Source organism: Muscardinus avellanarius (genome assembly GCF_963383645.1).
Source record: "Muscardinus avellanarius genome assembly, chromosome: 20".
NCBI lineage: Eukaryota > Metazoa > Chordata > Mammalia > Rodentia > Gliridae > Muscardinus > Muscardinus avellanarius.
The window spans coordinates 2,414,500-2,436,571 of NC_137806.1; the positions used below are offsets into that span (position 1 = coordinate 2,414,500).

Genomic DNA, 22,072 nt, shown 5'->3' on the forward strand with positions numbered 1-22,072 from the left:
TATAAAACAATGAGATACAGCAAGGGAAAATACGTTTTGAGAGTGCAGTACCTAGGATAGATGGAGGAAGCTTGCAAAGGAGTGGGGGAGAGATCAAACAAACATGCATATAAAAACAAAACAAGCAAAAAAAAAAAACCCTAACAATTGTAAGAATAAATCAAAGGCAAAAAAAACAATCAGAAAAAAACTGTATTGCTAATTTACATATACGGGGCCCGTATAATGTCTGTTGACTGTAATAGATTCTGGAGCACGTTGCAATATCTCTCATTTGCTCTGTAACCTATTGTCAGCTTTAGGGCCCATTCTATGACTGTTTGTGCAACTCTCACACCTCTACCACTTTGTGTTCATGTGTCAGGCAGCAGTTGTCACAGTAAACTAGTTCCATATAGGCACAAGGTTCTGTACTTTCCGGTCCTGGGCTCTACACTCTTGGCTCTGGGCTCTGCACCTTTTGGCCCTGAGCTCCACGTACACTCTGCCCTGGGCTCTGCATTCTCTGGCCCTATGCTCTGAGCTGTCCAGGCCTGGGCTCTAAACTTTCAGGCCCTTGGCTCTGTGCCTTCTGGCCCTGGGCTTGCACCTTTCTACCTGCTCCAGCAGAGGGTGTCTATTGTAATCTCGGGGCAACTTCCTGTGACCCTGTGCCAGTACTGTGCCCTGGGCACTATAGACCTTTCCTGTGTTGGTAGGTTCTAACTGCACTACCTCAGGCTTGGGCCACCAGATCTTAGCCCACAGGGATCCCTGCAGCTGCTCTGGGCAGTCAGTCATCCATAAGTAATGTGATGCCGTTACCTTGCTGTCCTGAGGGCTGTATCTCTGGAGGGCACAGTGCACTGCTGCAGGTGCTAGTGGGCACACAGCTTTCTGGATCTTTTTCTCCATCCCTGAAGTGTCGTGCTGGTCACTTATGATGTTGGAGCTCTGCCACAGCTTTCTGCACTTCAAGTCCTTGGTTTACTTGCCAGAATTACTTGGGGCTGCCGGGCTGGCCGTCACGGTTCAGGTCAGTGGCCTGAGAAGGCACCAGCCACCACACAAGGTCAGTCGCACTTTGCTGTGAATCTTGTGATCTGAGTTATGGATATTCTTCCGCCATGGTTCCTTTTTTTTTAGTGTTTTTGTTCTAAGTATCTTTTTTTATGTCAAAGAGCTGCCTTCTTTGTGATTGATTTTTGTTTATTACAGGTAGTGAGATAGGCTATGTCCACAGTCACCATTTTCTTCCTCTTCTCCATTGATTTTTAATTTTAAAAAGGGAACCCAGAGCCAGGAATGGTGGCACATGCTTGTAATCCTAGCATTTGGGAGGCTGAGACAGGGGGATTGAGGTTCGCAGACAGCCTCAGCTACCTAGTAAGTCCCTTTGCAATTCATTGAGACCCTTTTTCAAAATAAAGAATAAAAAAATAGGCCTGGGGTGTAGCTCAGAGGTAGAATGCCCCTGGGCTCCATCCCCAGTACCACAGAAAAAGGAGAGGGAATCCAATACCATAAATGTAACTTTACTAAAAAGTAAATAATTACCATATGAAGGCCAATAACTTTATACTAGTTTGCATATGTCAGTGAAATGGTTAATTTTCTAGAAGAAATTGACCAAAATTAACTAATGAAAATGAATACTTAAATAGACCATTAACTATAAAATAAAGTTATCAACAAATGCCCTCCAATTTTGTTTCCTGGGATTGATACTGCTGAGTTCTATCCAATTTTTAATGAAGTGATTATGCCCAAAGAAATAATTTCAACTATATAAACAACATAACTTATTGTATGAAGCTCATATATCATTGATAATGAAGCATCCAAATTTTTAAAAAGGTTGGAAAACTAGTTCAAATTCTTCATAAACATAAACATGCAAAAACATAAAATGCAAAGTAAATCCAGTAACATAATTATATCATGTCCTTTGAAATGAGGATTTTACAACATTTTAGGAATGTCTTAAAACTAAACCAAATAAGTTTTAAAAGTCTTAACTGATGGGTGCTGAAATATTTGTTTAAATTAAGTATTTCCTTTAATATATGCAGACATTACTTTAACATGCTAATTTACCAAGTTAATGTAAAAAACAATGAAAACAATGTTCTGTTAAAATCTAGGGCATGTCAGCTGCGTGTGGTGGTGCACACTTGTAATCCCAGCATTTGGAAGGCTGAGTCAGGAGGATTACTGTTCTCAGACAGCCTCAGCTACTTAGTGATGCCCTTTGTGACTCAGTGAGGTACTGTTTCAAAATAAAGGTTAAAAATAGGGCTTGGGCTGTATCTCGGAGTTAGAATGCCCCTGGGTTCAATCCCCAGTACCACACACACACACAAATCTAGGGCATGTAAAAATAAGTACTACTAATTTATCTATTTAATATTTTTTGTGTTTGGGGTTAATATGGAAGACAAGATAAATTAAAACTAAACTACAATTGTTTTCAACTACAATAATATATCTCAAAATACAAGAGATTGACCCTAAGGAAATAAACATTTCAGTCCCAGCTGGAATCATGTTCCTAGGAGCATGTGTTTCACAACCTAGGAAACTCATCGATTCTGTTACCTGGCTAAGGACGTGCCCGCTGAGAAACCGGCGTCTTTAATTGTACTCTTTGCTTATTTCTTTTAGAATCAGGATTTCAAGATAGTATTTTGAGAATCCCTAAGATGGCATTCTAGAAGATGTTACTGGATATGGAACAAAGAAGTTTCTTTGGTCAGATAGATTGGAAACATACTTCTGTTGTCAGCAGAAATAGTTTCTATATTATAGAAGTTTTCTGAACCATTTTTGGGGGAGGGTACTGGTATTAAACCCAGGGGCATTCTACCTCTGAGTTACACTCCCAGCTCTATTTCAGATTTTGTTTCAACAGAGGGTCTCACTAAGTTGCTGAGAGCCTTGCTAAATTGCTGAGGCTGTCCTCGAACCTGTGATCCTCCTTTCTCAGCCTCCAAAGTGCCCGGCTCCCAGGATCTTTAATGTGTTGGTATGTTTCTTTTTAAAAATAATATCTCTCAAAGGAGGACATAACTTACAGGATTTGTCCCATTCCTTTGCAGAATTTTGTTCCTTTAAGTAACAAAATAACATACACAAAGGTTTATTATCAGATAAATAGTAGAAGTGATAACTACATCCTACTACCTCAAGAAAAATTACACTAGACTAGGTGACTGATTTTTGCATGGAGCTGCCACAGGAAGGGGTCTCTTAGCATATTTCCTGACCAAAACCCAAATTTTCTTATCCCATAGTAGTCTTTATAAAAATAAATAAATAAATAAATAAATAAATAAATAAAACGTGTTTTGTGCTTTTTAATGATACTGACCCACGGGTAAATGGCGGCATGTGGTAAGGAAGAAGCTGGTGTGATCACCGATGGGTTTGGCTGTAGACAGAGGCGATCATTTTCTTCCTGTGGCATACCTGCCTGGCATCGGCATTAATTACAACATGAAATGCCCAGAATCAACATCTGCTCGGGGGAATATTTGCTGCTTTTCTCCCTTGGCTCCAGCGAGAAATAATGCAATCAGTAGTTGCTCCCTCTCACCAGGGCGACGTGAAATTCACACAGCTTACTCTCGCTTGTTTTCTCTTCCCCATTGATATGTTAGCAATCAAGTTTCTGAGGAAACCCAGCTTCAGAACTACAGTAAAAGTCAAAAGAAAACTGAGATTTGCATTGCAGAGGAAGATTCACGTAGTAGTGGGATGTGATCTCTTTGTTTCTACTATAGGCTACTGGTGCCTTGTGGTCTCACGCCATGATGTAGTTCAGGAGGATAGCGACACAGGCCCACTGCACTTGCTGAGCTCCCCTTCCTGCCCATCCCTCTCCTTCCTCCCCATCCCTCGCCTTCCTCCCCATCTCTTCCCTTCCCCCATCCCTCTCCTTCCCCCCATCCCTCTCCTTCTTCCCCATCTCCCATCCCTCTCCTTCCTCCCCATCCCCCATCCCTCTCCCTCCTCCCCATCCCTCTCCTTCCTCCCCATCCCTCTCCTTCCTCCCCATCCCCCATCCCTCTCCCTCTTCCCCATCCCTCTCCCTCCTCGATGCTTACTTAAGATTCATTACTATTTCCATGAGATTTATCTCCTAGCCCTCTGAAAGAATTCTTAGGATAACTTTTATATTGTAATCTAAAGGAGCTGTAAGCATTAGTCTATTCTATAATGAATAAACTACAAAATGCAATTCCAATGCTACTTAAAAACTAAATTAGCAGTTGGATATAAAATGTCATCTTGTTGACTTTATGATAGAAATTGTGGCAGAAAAATATCTTCTATCCATGAAAATACTAGAAAGTATTTAACTTGAGGGCTAAACTATTATAAAATAATATTTTAAATTTAAATAAATACAATAATTATATTTATTTTATGAATAATGTAATTTATTATGTTTACTATATTAAATGTATTAAAGTTGCCATTTTTCTTTCAAAAGCTAAAAATGATATTTTTAAGCTCTTTGTTGTTGGTCAAATTTCTCAGTCGGAGACATGATAAAGTTAGCTTTTATTTTAGTAGTTTTATATACTACAAACTGTTGTAGAAATAATAACAAAACCTTTGTGTTTCATAGTCTCCACCTTATTAAGTGCAAAGACCAAGGAGATTATTCTGTGTATTGAAAAACTTTATGTGATTCGTGGTAACTGTAAGAACATACCCATAAGGAAAAACCAGTAATTTGATTGTAAGCATAAGAATATTTTGATATTCTGAGAGCTCTAGGTAATAGTACTCTAACCTTGAATCTTGTCCAGGAATTTTTTTGAGTTCTACAACATTGTTTATTGTTTACCGTTGGCCAGTGTGCTAGAAACCGGGTCCCTTAGTGGATTTGTTATTGATTTATTTCATTTATCCACCTTTCCTTTCTTTCTATTTTAAATACTTTTCTTGGTTCGTTGCAATCTCACATAATTGTGTAGTCGAGAGTGATCGGGACACGCATGCGCACGGCACTGGTGAGCTCCGAGCAGCCCCCTCTCGCTCCCTCCCCTTCCCCATACATGATATTGAGATCGGCATTAGTAATTTTACAGTTTAAGGGTCAAATAAGTCCTATCCTCATTTAGATGAAATTGCCTTAAAATACTTGAGCACTTATTCAAATGAGCTTTTTTTAAGAGAATTTTTTAATGTGAAAACGTATCGACATACTACAGTAGGTTCTTCTCAACTATTTTTAGCTTTTGAATTTTGTCTCACCTATAATTATGATTTTACAGATGCTTGTGCAGCTGTGAGAGTCAAAGAGAAGTTAATAATAAAAATTATTGTTTTCAAATAATTTTAAACAGCATTTTACTACTTCATATCAATTCAGTCATTCCCTAGCTTTATTCAGGATCATACATATTTACTTAAAAACAAGGATTATCAAAGGTATCATAAACATAATTTTATAAGAAATGACATCTTATAGCACAACGCCCAGTGCTATTGTTAGCTTTACAGATAATTGTAGCATCAAAAGGAGATGTCTTTGTAATTCCTCCAGTTCAAGAAATGGAAGGAAAAATCAGCTTAAGGGGGACGAGCTGTAAGATATTTAAAAGAACACCTTGGGGGTAGTTAGTATTCAGTGCAACTTAAAATGTAATTAATTTTTGCAACTTATTACAATGAATTCAAATTACTACATCTTTTACTTTACATGTTTTGTTTCACAATTTATTCATCTCTAAAATGAGTTAACTGTTCTAAAACATAATTGTGATTAATAATAACTTTTGTTTGGGGCAAGATTTTGCAATCTAAACCCTACTGCAGAATAGTAACTTCCTGAATTCATCACCACAACTTGAGAAGCAAAGATTGAAAAAACAGTACAAGTTACACTGACTAAATAGGTGTTTGGAGGGGGAAATACATGTGATGCTAAAGTGTTTTCTCAACAATTTTGAGACTCAGATCTAATGTGTGGAGAAATGAACTTGTGTACGCATGGTAATAGGTGTGTGTATATATGTCTGTGTATATATGAACAAACGAAAGTATTTTGTTTAAATGTTGCTCTTAGGGGAGCATTGTAAGGTTTAGAATATTGCATGATATAGAAAGATCACTGTATTTTTTAACTGCATACTTTAAAGACACGGATTTCCTTCCTCTCTAACATACATTTGCAAATGTTTTCCAGGTACCTCCAGGGGGCGCTGTAATTTTGAATTTGACCTTTGTGCCTGGGAGCAGGATCAGGACGAGGACTTAGACTGGAGTCTGAAATCCTGCAGTATCCCGCCTGCAAGCACGGAGCCCGTGGTGGACCATACCTTGGGAAATTCATCTGGTCATTACATATTCATAAAGAGCTTATTCCCACAGCAGCCCATGAAAGTCGCTAGAATATCAAGCCCGTTTATAAGTAAAAGGAGCAGAGACTGCAAGGTATCGGGGTGAAGGGCAGGGTGGGTGGTATTGTGAACACTTTTGATAAAATCAAATGCAGAAAATATGACTGGGCCCAGAGCAACTATGACTTGAACTGACTCAGTTTGGAATATTTAAGGGAGAGGAAGCAGGAGGTGAAAATGAGAAGGAAGGGTTGTTAGACCCGTCCGAAGAATTTCTCCTAGGAATAAATTCCACAGACATAGAATTTTAGAAATGGCTGGGAAATTCCAAGGTTTGTTGTTCATGACCATGAATAACATAAAAGAAATAAAATCTTAGTTTGCTTCCCTTCGAGGACAATTTTACCAACAACAAAATTAAACAATGGGCAGTAGATAATCAATATCTTGAAGAACCTATATTTGAGACAATCAGAACCACAATTTGGGGTTGAAGAAGTCTTCATGGAAAACGAAGAGTGTGAACTTGGTCGTGCCTGAAAAAAATAGAAGAATTTTTATAGACAAAAGAAAACAAGACTTAGTCATTAGCTCATGATTTTTTTATGGTACTAGGGATTGAACCTAGGGATATTTTACCTCTGATCTACATCCCAAACTTATTTTACGTTTTATTTGAAAACAGAGTCTCTTTAAGTTGCCAGTGGCCCCACTAATTTGTGAAGGCTGGCTTTGAACCTGTGATCCTCTTGTCTCAGCCACTGGGATTACAGAAGTGTACCGCCACACTTGGCTAGCTCATGAAATTTGAAAAAAAAAAAAGTGAAGTTTTAAAACTATAAATAGGGCTTTATGACTCTAGGAGCCAGTTTTATACAGTGGCTACATGTTTGCAGTTTTCTGCTTATTAGTATTTGTTTATTTCTTTATTTATATTCCAGAAAAGACTTGAGTCAGCTAAGCTAGGAACAAGTTTACCTTTGCATATAATATAAAGTAAGCTCTAAGAGATGCTTTCATAAGAACCTTGCTTATACAAGACTAATACATAAATATGTTTATTTTTATTTAAGATGAGAAATGTCTTAATATCTAATCACATGTATTCTGTGTGTGCATGTGTGTGTCTAAGTTACTGAAGCTTGAACCCAGGGGTGTTCTACCTTTGAGCTATTCACTCAGCCTATTTTCTTCTTTCTTTCTTTCTTTCTTTCTTTCTTTCTTTCTTTCTTTCTTTCTTTCTTTCTTTTTTTGCGGTCCTGGGAATGTAACCCAGGGGCATTCTACCTTTGAGCTACACCTCCAGCCCTATTTTTTTATTCTTTATTTTGAAACAGGGTCTCACTGAGTTGCAAAGGGCCTCACTAAGTAGCTGAGGCTGTCCGCGAACTGTGATTCTCTGAATGCTGGGGTTAACAAGCGTGCGCCACCACGCCTGGCTCAGCCTATTTTCTTTTGAAGCAAGGTCTCACTAGGTTGCTGAGGGCTTTGCTAAATGACTGAGGCCGGCTTTGAACCACTACCCTCCCGTGTCGGCCTCCCCTTCACTGGGATTCCAGATGTGCACCACACACTCAGCTTCAACAATGCACTCTGACCAGGCTATTCCGCAATGTGTAAATACTGAAAGCAAAGTATATCCAGAAAATCGTTAGCTGATTGAGCTGGCCTAGGGGAAGGTCATCTTGATGTTACCCTTCATTATGTTCAAGCCCTATTCTGGCATACCTGTGTCCATAGTAGACAGAGTCATAACCCTGGGAAAAAGACAGATGGGACATCCTTCAACATTCTGTCGGTCTCTTTACTTTTTTTTTTTTTTTTGCTGGGCTGAGATAGGAAGATTGAAAGTTCATGGCCAGTCTCAGCTACTTAGTAAGGCCCTCCACAACTTAGTGGGATCATGTTTTAAAATAGAGAATACAAAATTTGGACTGCGGTGTAGCTCCATTTTTAGAATGCCCCTAGATTCAATCCCTAGTACAAAAAAATTTGTTTATGGTGCATTGTTATCAAATTCTACCTCCTCCCTCTTCGCCAACCATGCCATCGAGACTGGTATGGATAATCTCACGTGTGTACTCAGCATTAGTTGAACTGCTGCCTTCGTCGAGTCTCCTTAATACATCTGTGACTCTCAGTTTGCCTTGCTTTTTCTACCTGATCTTGAATTAATCTTAAAGTTGAACTCTCACAGAGCAGGTTATCTCTCAGATAGGCGGTGAGAATGTTCTGGAGGGAAGGGACCTAATTAGATGACATTTTTAGAGAAAGAACTCAGTATAGGGTCTAGAATGGAAGCAAATCAGAGGATGATATTAAATGTAAGGTTGGCAAAAATTCAGTTTTAATCAAACATATTTTGTATGTTTTTGCTGTCTTGCAAATTAGCGGTTACTTTCCTCAAAAATAAAACCCAGACATACTGGCTTTAGTATATGTTGAGTATATGTCTATAAATATGGCTGTATAGACCTATAGAAATTCTGAAAATTGCAAATTAGTTTTAGTCTTAGAAATCTAATCTAATATTTAATATGAACATAGAAAATTCCACTGTGACTTTTAAACTTTTACATTTACTTCTCTGAAAATGTTCAAAAGATTACTCTTTTCACGTTGTAGTAACTAAGAATTTTATCCCTCTTATTTTGCTCTGATCCCAGAACTATAGCCCCCAGTGTTTTAAATATCTATATTAGAATAATAAAATATATCTAGAAGAAAAGTAAAAAGTAATGATGCATGGCTCGTTTTATGAATATTTATGATATAGATTGAAAACAGAGAGGTAAGAAAAGGTTATTCTAAGAGTTATTGGATCTCCCATATAACAAATATATGTATCAAGTAAGAAGAGAAATCTCACAAATTTTCAGGAGTCAGCTATGTTCTTTCAGACTGTGGAGTACCTATAAATAGAGAAAACTGATTTTTTTTGTCTTCTTTTTGGAGGATGAAGATATGGGGAAGAAAACATAAATTGATGGGAAAAGAGAATCTCCAGATAATAGACATTTTCACTAAAAAGAGCTCCTTAGAAAAATGAAAACTTAGCAGACTAGTAGTCCTTTTTATTGCCCTTTGATTAGGTTATCTTGCTATTCAGTATTCTCCCTGGAAATAGAGGCACTGGTGTGTTTGTTCAAGAATTGTTCTGACAGCATAATTTATAAAGTACCCATAATAGAGAAGCATTAGCTGGCCATGGTGGTACATGCCTATAATCCCAGTACTTGGGAGGCTGAGACAGGAGGATCGCAGGTTTGAGATGAGCTCCAAAATAATAATATTCCCAGCAACTTAGTGAGACTCTGTTTTGAAAGAAAAGAATAGGGCTGGGAGTATAGCTTGGGGGTAAAATGTCTCTGGATTCAAACTCCAGTGACACACATAAAAAAGAGAAGTATTGATAGAGACATTAGCCTTATATGTGTTTACGAATAAGAGAAGTACAAAGCAAAACCAGGCTGACCTTACCTCTGCACCATGGATCCACGCCGAAGTGCACCCGTAGCTGGGCCTTGAGCCGTGCTGTCTGTTGCTGCCCACAAGATGAGGTCTAGGACCTTTTCATTTCTCACTCAGATAAAGCTGTGCTATCCAGATTTCAGTACTTAGTCCCAGGACAAAGAGTCCTACTTTTTCATGTTGAAAAAGTTAATCAATAGAAAAACTATTTTTGTATTGCAGAATAATTCCTGGAGAATTTATTGGCTAAGGAATTTGAGCAGCCACTGGCATGGCTCACCATCTTGGTATAGGCTTTTTTAAGGCATGCAAGTGTATTGCTTCTTTATGCTCTTTAAACACATTTGTTTTCCTTTCGCTAGAATGAGCTATGTAACTGATAGTGTTTTCATAACATCCTTTTTCCTGTGTGAATATCACCTACTGTCTCTGACAACATTTTCACTGCTATGAGCCAAAACAACTCACCCCATAACTTAGAGGAAGGAGTATTTATTTTCTCACGGTTTTGGAAATTTAACAGTTCAGTCCAAGACAGGCCAGGTCTGCAGAACTCAGGGCATGGCTGTGGGAAGCAGAAAGGGAGAGGTAAAAAGCTCTGCTCTCACATCGTGGTGGAGGCCCGAACCAGAGAGTTTTGGGGGCGGCAAGCCACGTTATCTGCGTGTTATCACTTTCCCCAGAAGCCCCTCGTAACCACCAAGCCACTTGGAACATTGCTACCTGTTTCTTGTGGGGGTTGGGGTGGGAGCAGCCTAAGTTCAAACCGCTTCACCTACCATGACTTATTTCTCTCTTTCACCCAATGATAAAAGCTTTGCACAGCTCTGCATTGCTTTTAGTCCTAACCTGTTCTGTTATTTCTCCCAGTGTTCTTCTTTCTCCCTCAATATAATAATGATTAAAAATCTAATAAAATTGAAATGTTAATCTTCCCAGAATATTTTCCTTAATTTTTCCTCAGAGAAAACCTTCTAAGTGTGCTCTTCTAAGGCCTGATTCTAGTGTTTCAAGAAAAATTTGGAATAATTGCTGTTCTAGTGGTTTTTCTTTTTATCATGAAGCCCCATGGGTCTTGTCAAAGTGAAAATAAAATTGGAGTGAAGCCAGGCGTGGTGGCACATGCATGTAATCCCTGTTCTTGGGAGGCAGAGACGGGATCGCACAGGTTCGAAGCCATCCACTGGCTTAAGAGACCCTGTTTCCAAATTTAAAATAAAAATAGGTCTGGGAGTGTTAGCCAGGGAGTAGAAGGGTTTCCAGGAACCCCAGTACCACAAAAAAAATGGAGTGAAATAAACAGATTATTTTACCACTTTAAGAAAATGAGTTAATTTACTCTCACACTAAGGACATTAATCCATCATGAAAGCAGGACATAGTCACCACTGAAAGGTCCCTCCTCTCGGCTCTGTCTTCTTGGAGATTAAATCTCAACACACACGTTTTACAGGATGCATCCAAATAAAATCTTGAAGAATCTGGCTTTTAGATGTCATAGAAGAGAGTAAACTCAGTTCCCACTTTTCATTAAATTTTGAATTTTTCTTTACTATATTAGAAGTCTCCTATTTATCACTACATATATCTTAAGACTCACCTAATATTCACGTAGTGTTAAAGCACTCACAGAGAAACAGAATATATATATATATATATATATATATATGTCTAATTTTCCTTTCACATCTATTCATAAAGAAGAGAGCATTGTAGTATAAACAAAAATAAGAAGTGGAATTAATTTATAGGTAACATATATCCCATTCTTGGTTTCAGATCACTTTTTATTATCACGTGTACAGAACTGGCATTGGGGCCCTCACCTTGATCCAGGTATCTGTCTCAAACCAAACAAAGGTCCTATTTAATCTCACTGAAGAACAAGGCAATTTCTGGAGGAGAAAGGAAATATCACTGACTGGGGATGAGGACTTCCAGCTTAAATTTGAAGGCAGAGTTGGGAGAGGCCACCGTGGTAGCATTACACTGGATGACGTTGTGTTTGCCAAGAGTTGTCTCTGGTCCCATTCCTCCATTAAAGAAGAACTGGCTGAACCTCTTCCAACAGGTACATTTCAATTTGTGTTATTTTTGTAGGCTGGAAGGTGGGAAGGAAGGAAAGGGAAAAGAAATGATATCAATACCTAGAGATTCACTGTTTCATACACTATCTTTTTTTTTTTTTTTTTTTTTTTGGTGGTACTGGGGTTCCTGGAAGCCCTTCTACCTCCGGGCTATACTCCCAGACCTATGTTTACATTTTTATTTGGAAACAGGGTCTCCTAAGCCAGCGCGCGCGGCTGGCTTCGAACCTGCGCGATCCTCCTGTCTCCGCCTCCCAAGCGCGGGGATTACAAGCGTGCGCCACCACGCCCGGCTTATACTATCTTTTTGAACCTAAAAATTTTCTTTCAGCTTTTTTTAAATTTTATTTTTTTGGTGGTACTGGGGTTCCTGGAAACCTTCTGCCTCTGGGCTACACTTCCAGACCTATTTTCTTTTATATTTTTTATTTGGAAACAGGGTCTCTTAAACCAACCAGCACGGCTAGCTTCGAACCAGTGCGATTTTCCTGTCTCCGCCTCCCAAGTGCAGGGATTACAAGCGTGTTCTGCCACGCCCGGCTATCTTCCACCTTTTTACTTAGACAAATGTCTTCCAGGTTTTTTCTAATCTTTATTTATTTACCAATTCCTGAATTCTGTTTAGTTAACTTCTTCTTAGGTCAGTAAGAGAAGACTCCTACTTACAGTCTGATTTAATTTTCAATAAAATTAATAGCCACTCACTTTCAACAAAAAATAATATCGAGTAGAGTTATTCCATTGCAATTATACATTATTGTGTTTATTCTCAGTTGTGCCTTAACTTATGAGGGTGTTGTATCCTGATCGCTGAAATACTATAAATCAAATGTGCATTTCATACAGCTAACCTACTAGCACCCTGTAGCATGGCGTATTGCACAGGAAGATGGCACAGCCTCAGCTACTTAGTGAGGCCTTCTGCAATTTAGTGAGACCTTGTTTCAAAATAAAGAATGAGAAATAGTACTACGGGGTAGCTTGGAGGTAGACTGTCTCTGTGTTCCATCAGTAGTACTGAAAAAAAGGGGGGGGGGCGAGAATCATACTGTGTATCACTAGCCCAGTAAAGATCAAATTTTGAAATTCAAAGCATGGCTTCTACTTAATGTGTAATGCTCCATCATAAAGTTGAAAAATTTTCCTTGTGCCACTGTAAGTCAGGGACTGTCTATGTTTGTCTCTGTTTGTAGACCCATGCACATGTCAGTTTAGAAGTCAAGTTTATATATTAAAACAGTGTAGATGATTGAGTTTGTCCGTATGTCATTGAAACCTGAAATACCTTTTGGTAATTTGTCTAAAGAATTATAGTATAAAGTTGAGTTTGTAGAGCTAATAAAACATGTTCAGTGACAATATTAGAAGAAGGAGAAATAGCAAGCACCATTAATCCATATGTTATATTGCTATATATGAGTATGAGAAGAAAATATATTATTTGAAGGACAAGATCCAATTTTATCAATGATAATGCGACAGATATGTGTATGTAAAGCTTGATAAACAGTAGTGTATCCCTATTGCTATCGAAATTATATCTCCTACAGTTAATGAAACAAAAGTTTCATTAAGAGTAAGCTCAGTTTTTTGCTCTGGCTTTTAACATGATAAGTACCAGAGAAAACATTGCAATTTTTGTCTTTATTTCTCTGTTCATCTCAAAGGGAACATTTTTAGATGGCTAAAAAGGAAGTCTCTAAACTGTTATTTAGATTATGATTAAACAGGCTCTTCGCATAACATTTTCTAAAACTATATGGAGTAGCTTAGAGAGAAACAGACATTCCAAGGCTCTACTGAGGCATGAACATACTTACATGGCTTTATTGCAAAGATGTTTCCAATTCCACAGACTAATCTTCTTCCTTGAGAAAAACTTTGCCTTCCTTTCTAGTGGGATGTTCACGTTTGTAGATATACTGGTTATACAGACCAGGTCTTTGGAATATAATTTTGTGATTAAAATATTAAAATAGAAGATAATCTCATAGAATCCATGTTACAAGAAAGTAAAATTTTGTCATTGGACCAACTTAACATTTAGTGAACAACTGCTAAATGCAATGTAGGAGAAATAGACCAATACTATTGGGGATATTAAGAACTTAAACCTCTAAAATCTCGAAGTAATTAAAAAAATCTCAAAAGTAAGATAAAAATGCATATGTGAAATTGTATCAATTATATATTAAATATTAAGTTAAGGCCATATATTAATAATGATATAGATCCTTGTATATACTTATGATATTTGAGGTATTATATTGAAATTTTTGATAAGTAGAAAGCATAAGAATCTTTAAAAATAATATGGCAAAGGAAAATAGAAAAAAATATCCCCTCAAGCCTCTAACATTAGGTAGACTATGATTTAGTGCCAAGAGAAATATAAAACCCTTATAAGGACTTAGGATAAAACTAAGTTGGAGGTTTTCGTTTAAGCTTTATTTCCAGGATTCTGCAGACTTTGAAAGCACAGTTGGAGCTATTAGGAGAAAAAGATGCCTTCAGTTTTAGGGAGGGATCTTTGCACGTGAGCACCATGGAGAGGGAGGAAGAATGTGGAGGAGGGAGCATTGCAGACCGGCCAGCTGGCATGAGGGGGGCAGCGTCACACACCCGCGGAGGGGCAGTGGGGGAGGACGAGCAGAAGCAGCACCTGGCGTGGCTGAGCACCGGGACAATAAGAGGGAAATGGGCTGAACTGGAGCTACCTTGATGATTACTTTAATTTGTTCTAAAAATGAACATAAACTCTGAGTGTGGTGGCACATATCTTGTAATCCCGGTACTTGGGTGGTTGTGACAGGAGGATTGCAGGTTGGTGGCCAGCCTCAGCAATTTATGGAGTCTCTGTTTAAAATAAGAAATAAAAGGGGGATAGGAGTTTAGCCTGCAGGTAGAGTACCCCTGGGTTTAATCCCCAGCACTGCACATACACAGAATAAACATACATTGAAAGTATGTCAAATGGTGTTAGAGAACAAATATAAACACACACATATGCAAAAGACAAATAATGAAAATGAAAAATAAGATAATTCAAATTACTAGTATATTGATAAAATAACATATAAAAGTAGGAAAAGAGTATTCATTTATATAAAGTGGAAAAAATTGGTTGGAATGATTGCTATAGAAAGACTAAAAAAACCCTAAATGTCTTTATTTCTATGATTAAGGGCATTCTGAAAATTGAGGTGTAATAGTTTAATAATTTTCTATTACATCCGTGTTGCTTACATACAAATGAAAAAATAAATCTGCATTAATTTTAACTTTTTATTAAGTATTTGATGTGCCTTTAACTCTTTAACTGCCTTCAGAAATTAAAAAAACTATATTCACTTATTGGTTAAGAGTGAAATATTAAACTTTGTTTAAATATAAATTGTGAAATAATTCTGAAAGTGTCTTCATTATGAGTTTATAGGATTCTTTAGGAGTCTCTGAGTATCATATATATATATATATATATATATATATATATATATATATATACACATACATATGTTATATTATATATATATTCATTTTGGTATGACAGTAGAGATAGTGATATTCTGAACAAATAAAAAGCCAAATCGCTTCCTTAAAGACATTAAAGTAATATTTATTTATTTATTTATTTATTTATTTATTTTTTATACTGGGGATTGAACCCAGTGGCAGTCTACCTCTGAGATACACACCCAGACCTATTTGATTTTTTATTTGAAGCAAGGTTTCACTAAATTGATGAAAACCTCACTAAATTGCTTAGGCTGACCTCGAACCTGCGAGCCTCCTTTCTCTGTGTCCCAAGTGTTAGGATTACAGGCTTTCTCCACTGTGCCTGATGCATATCCTTGTTTTTCAACTGTGTCTTTAAACCTTGCACATTCATAGCACATTTCAGTCTGGGCTAGCCACATTTGAGTTGATCCATAGACATTCATTGCTACACATTGCTCTGGTGGACAACACCAGATATACTCAATAATCCAGGGAATTTGGGGTCTGTCTCTGACAATAGTGTTCCTTTACTTGGGATGAAAGTTTAATTTCCTAGAAATTACATTATATTAGTATTTAAATAGAAACATACAAGTGTACCCTGAGGTCAATGTGAAAGCACAGGTGTCCTATTCTAGTGGATTAGGGATTAATGTCTCCTATGATTAGTAATATTTTTCACAATTTACCTCCCTCCCTCTCTCTCTTTCTCTCTCTTTCTCTCTTTCTTCTCTCCTCTCTCTCTTTCTCTCTCACTTTCTCTCTCTTTCTTCTCTCTCTCTCCCTCTCTTTCTCTCTTTTCTCCCTTTCTAATATACATGATGTACATTCACAAACTTATCAAAGTCAATCAATAAGCAATACGTGAAAAGGAGAGAGGGAGAGGGAAGGGGGTGGGAACTGGGGAAGGGCTAAATGAGCGATGTGTGCACGTATGTCTCCACCATCTTGTATCCCAATGTACCAATAAAAAAATAAATTTTTTCTTGAAAAAAAATAGGGTTGGGGGTATAACTTGAAGGTAGAATGCCCCTGGGTTCAACCCTAAGTACATAATTAATTAATTAATTAATTAAAATATCTCATTATCCATTGGTTCAACCCTAAGTACATAATTAATTAATTAATTAAAATATCTCATTATCCATGGGTTCAACCCTAAGTACATAATTAATTAATTAATTAATTAAAATATCTCATTATCCATGGGTTCAACCCTAAGTACATAATTAATTAATTAATTAATTAAAATATCTCATTATCCATGGGTTCAACCCTAAGTACATAATTAATTAATTAAAATATCTCATTATCCATTATACCGTATTATTTACATTTTTCCTTCCTTTTTTAGGTAAACATTTAAGACTGAACTTTCACAGTTTTCATTTTACTAAGAACATGTCTTTCTCATTTATTTGGTGAATATTACTTTTTGTGGAGAGCACAGACAACATTACTTATTTCACATAGTCATTTGATAATTATTTATAAAAAGCCTCTATTTTTGATATTGAAAAAATAATTTCTGTACATTTAGCATATTTGATCACTTCTAATTTCTCATTAGAAATTTCTCATTCTGCAAAAACACTTCACTTGGAACTTTCACAGGCTGGTTAGAGGTAGATGGCATTATTTCCACTGTCAAAGGTAAGGTGCACAGGCAGGGGAAACAGCCATTAAACTTTGGAGTTGAGTCTGCTTCCTTCAGACTTTTCATCTATATCCATCTGCATAGGTCTAACAACTCTACCAATGATAGATTAAAACGGATAGGACAAAAGGAGGTAAAACATACATGTTTAGGAAGAAGCAAGAGAACTCAGTATGTCATCAGTGATTTTTAATTAATCAAAATAAACCCAACCCTTTATTAGCAAAGTAATATTCAATTATTACTGAGTCCCCGGGAGTCATGTTTAAGAGCTTATTTTGATGGCAATTTTGCTAACTGCTAAATAATAGAAGGTGAAATTGTTTAATGAATTTTAATAATAACAAGATAACTGGCATTCCTCTTCTAAATGTCCATATGCAAATTTATGCTTGTTATATTTGAGATTATCTACAGATATTTAATAAAGTATAATTAAGTAAGGGCACGGGCCAAGTCTTGAGTATATATTATGTGCTTCGTGGATAATCACCATGGATACATCCAAATAGGAGAAATACAGTGAATTCAACATGGCAATTGGATCTTGATAAAAATATGTGTATGAAAAGCAGTGTGGAGGGGATGGGGAACGGATTAGCTCCTTTCGGGCCACTCCTTTCCCTGAAAGACTTGGCAAAAAATTTAAAAGACTGCTGCTTATTGATAAAAGGGCCGGAACAGTAATTTGGAGTCCTGATTATGCCTGGCTCAGTGGTCTAGTGAACGCTCTCCACCATGTTTGGTGCAAAGATTCTGTGTTCTGTTATGTAGATGTAGGAATTTGGATCTTGGCACTGTTTACTAGCTCTGAGATGTCCCCTAATTTACTCCTCCAATCCTTATCTTTTTTCATCTTCTAAATCAATGGGACTATGGGAATCTAATAGAGTGATTTGAAAATTAATAGAGATAATAACATACAGTACATTCTTTGTGATACGGGGGCATGAACACATGGGTGTTTTATCCCTTCGATTCTTCCCAGTCTTGTTTATTTTTAATTCTGAAGCATGGAGTCAGTTAATTGCAGAGGGCTTCACTGTAAGTTGCCGAGGCTCTTCCTCCAGTCTGTGACCCTCCTCTCTCAGCCTCCCAAATATTGGGATTGCAGGTGTGTACAACCACTCCTGCCTTATAGTGTACTTTGAGTGCATTTTTCTTCATATCCTATCTAGTAGTATTTCATGTTTCTTTCCTTTGTTTTTATTCCTGCTCCTCCTTTTCCTGATAGGAGGAGTATGAAATTAAACCATACATCAGTTAAATGTCTTGAAAGCATGTAGACTTGATGTTGACCCTCATACCCCCTTCATTACTCAAACAGGTGTTCAGATCCTCCGCCCTTCCTCTTCTCTTCACAAAAATGCTGTGCATAAGATCCCCAAAAGGTCTGTCTACTAAACGTGGTGGTTTAATTTATTATTTACAATAAAATCAGGGAGAGAAATGAATAGTAACAATAAAGATCCAGAAATAGATGAATGTGACAGCCACTGAAGGACACAGAGTTGATATTAGAGTGATTTTAGGATTAAACCTGGAAACCTTGAAAACCAGTACCGAGATTCACAGATGTTGATGATTTGATTGGGTACAGTGTGAGTAGAGAAAGGAAAAACATATGTGTGTATATGTGTGTGTGTGTGTGTGTGTGTATTTATATATATGTATATATATGTATACATATATACATATGTATACATACATATATATGAACTTCTAGAATATGTGTATATGTATGTATTCTATAATGTTTCCCAATAGAACACCTTTTGACTTTTAATACCCAGACTTCATAAAATACCTGTATCTCTATTTTCCTGTTTTTTTTTTTCATTGTTGTTTGGTTGTTTTTCTTTTCTTGTTCCTTCTTTTTGGAGGAAAAGACAGCCTATTCAATAAATAATCTTGGAAAAACTGTGGTTAACTATTTTTAGAAAAATTGAATTAAATCCTCACCTCTCATCTTGTGCAAGAGTCAACTCTAGAAGGATCAAAGACATGGAAATTAGACAGAGACTTTGAAATTACTAGAGGAGAGCATAGGTCCAACACTCCAACACAGGTGGTAACTTTTTCAATAAAACCAAAAGCCTAAGAAATAATAATAATAATTGTAAATTATTATGATATAAGAATTAATAAATGAGATGGAATTAAACTAATAAGTTTCTGTTCATCAAAGGAAACCATCAAGAGTCTAAAGAGAAATACTAGAGAATAGGAAAAGATGTTTGTCAGCTATTCCTATGATAGAAGACTAATACCTAGAATATACAAAGTACTTAAAAGACTTAATGATAAAATAAATAAATAGGCATTTTAGCTAATTAGAAACTGCACAAAAGAAAGAATATATTTACATCACCCAAAACTCACTAGAATACTTTTTATGCAGTGGATTATAAAGAGAATTTTCAAGTTCTACTACCAAGCTAATTGGTAGGCAAAAATGTTCTTAAACTTTCTTGGAGGGACAAGACAGAGGTTGTTCATCAGAGATGCCTGTGGCAGTTTTCAAAACGGTTTCACAACTGCGACCCAGACTTCAGAGTACAAATATAGTTCAGCTTGGGAACTGAAAAAAAAAAAAAGGAAGTTTAAACCGGTTAGATTCACATTGAACATACAAGAACATGCATCAATTCAAAATTTGTGGCTAGCCTGTTTCTCCTTCACCTTGCATAGAGCAAAAGCAATGGAACGGAGTGAAATCTGTTTTCTGCTGTTCACTTAGCATACATTATTGTTTGTGCTGGGGAACTGATTGAATAGCTCTTTGTGAAAGGGGTTTATTGCCTTTCCAAAAGAAGTGAATTTAAGTATGTGCCTGCGCTAGTTTTTAAATGTTTTCAATGACTTACGCCGCATATGTAAGCACTCTACTATGCTTAAATGCCTGAGCAATTATACTGCATACCTAGTACAATAAAGTACTGATACAGAAGTCCACTTTCCTGTAATACAGAGAACATTTGAATATTCTAGAAATTATAAAATCTTGCTGAAATACACTGTTCAGATTTCAATTTATATTAACACTGTAACCTATCTCAGATAAATTAAAATTTTCCATGTCATATTATTCATGATAAATGGTCAAATTAAAGATTTGATGGTTGTACAACGCCCAGTAATGCAATTACCATAGAATGCTCTCTGCAAGCTCTAACAAACTCTAGTGTACTTCTTAAAGCACTGTGCAAACATTTAATGCAGCCATATGCTTTCCTTTACTATGTCTTATGAGATAGTATTTAAATAATGTATATGTAAAGTTTAGCATATATGCACACAAATGTATATACATGCACATCTGTTTACATACATATATGTATGCATGATCTTACTAATAATTTATGGAATCAAGACTCAGCTATTTAGGCAGCCCTTCCCATCATACAAATTTCATGACGCAAGGTGTTGATAATGCGTCTTCCAGGTGGCGAGACATATGAAGATGTAAGGTAGGCATGGTGGTGCCTGCTGATAATCCCAATCCTTGGGAGGCTGAGACAGGAGAACCACAGATTCAAGACCAGCCTAAGCAACTTCATGAAATTCTTAGCAACCAACAAAACCCTGTTTCACAGAACAAACAAAAAAATAAGAAGGGCTGAGGATGTATATCATTTCTGTAAAATTACCATAAAGTGGGTAGCCCAACCAACAAACATCTATTTCTCACCCTTGTGGAGGTTGGAGGTTTGAGAAGAAGTTGCCAGCAGGGTTAATCTTTGGTGAGTGCTGTCTTCCTAGTTTATAGACATCCACCTTCTTCCTGTTTTTATCCAGCAATAAAAGACTTGGTGAGCTCTCTGGCCTCTTCTTAAAAGGGTACAAATCTTTTTTATGAGTTTCTATCCTCTTGGCCTACCTTGGCAAGACAATGGAATATTTATTTACATGTGACATGAGGTGAAAAGGGTTGGGAAGTGCTATGTTACTCCATCCACAGGGTTTTCTCTTATTTCTCCAGTAGACTTAGAAGTTTCCTTGCTGGTTTTCTTTCTATTCCTTTCCTGACATTGATGAGGATGAAAAAAAAAAAATCTTTCTCAAACATTACTTGTTTCATAGCTGAGACTCCTTAAATAAATGTCAGATTAGTAAGAGAGAGCATACAAATTGTATAAAATACATGTCTTATGTAAACTGTCAGGGAGCTTTCAGATTTATAGGCCCAAAGATGCAGGAGGTAAACGTGTATATTTTTCCCCAAGGTTCGATGTATAGTGGACAGTCATGAAGGAATGCAGAACAGAAGGGTTTGATCTAATGGTAAAAAGCTAAGAGGAACTCAGTGATGTCTGAGTGTTTAGATTCTGCTTTGTGATCTTGTGTCTTCAGAAATAAGAGCAGCCCTTTCCTCTGGGTAGAGGGTGGAACCTGTCACTAAAGGGACTAATGGACGGGAGGGGTTGGAAGAAAGTGGTAGTGGCCTCCTGATCTGCTGTCTTCTCAAATGCTAGCGTGTCAGATTTTGTCATGGCGAGTTCTGAACCCCACTATCCTCCGTGGGTTCCATTTACCTGTTGTAAAATCTCACCTCTGTAAAAATGGGTCTGTAGGTCTATGCCAGGGAGTGTTTGTGTTTTAAATACTGAGGCCGTTTTAGATGCAGTTGTGGTAGGTATGCTGAATCCAAGTCTCTACAATTTACAGAGTTATAAGTCCCCTGCTGTATTATTATTCAACTACTTTACCTATGTAAAAGATCACATTATATACTATACCTGTCATCGCCTTAAAATCACTGGGAGGCTCCTGTGGATTCCTGCACAATCCACCACCACAGGTACACGAGCAGGTATTCTCAGATTCTGGAATGAGCCCGTAGCTCAGGAAACTGACCCGTGTGTCCTTTGTCACTTTGCATTTCTTCTTCACTTATTTTCTTCTGTTTGAATGTTCAGATCCAATCTGCTTTTGATATTGAGAGAATTCTTCAAAATATATTCTGGTGATGGTATCTTTATCACCACTGAGAGTGATTTGGCTATTTCTGTGCATTTTTCCTGTTA

At 37.1% G+C, this 22,072-nt stretch overlaps 1 protein-coding gene across 1 annotated transcript in view; it reads left to right on the forward strand.

Moving 5' to 3' along the window:
* Window positions 1-22,072, forward strand: part of MALRD1 (MAM and LDL receptor class A domain containing 1) — a gene marked incomplete at both ends in the record, with an annotated part of 671,257 nt that overhangs the window by 284,785 nt on the left and 364,400 nt on the right. Inside the window, 2 exons of the mRNA XM_080717079.1 lie at window positions 6,179-6,426; window positions 11,583-11,874. Of these exons, the coding sequence (XP_080573205.1) occupies window positions 6,179-6,426; window positions 11,583-11,874 (540 nt within the window). The remainder of the gene's footprint in view (window positions 1-6,178; window positions 6,427-11,582; window positions 11,875-22,072) is intronic.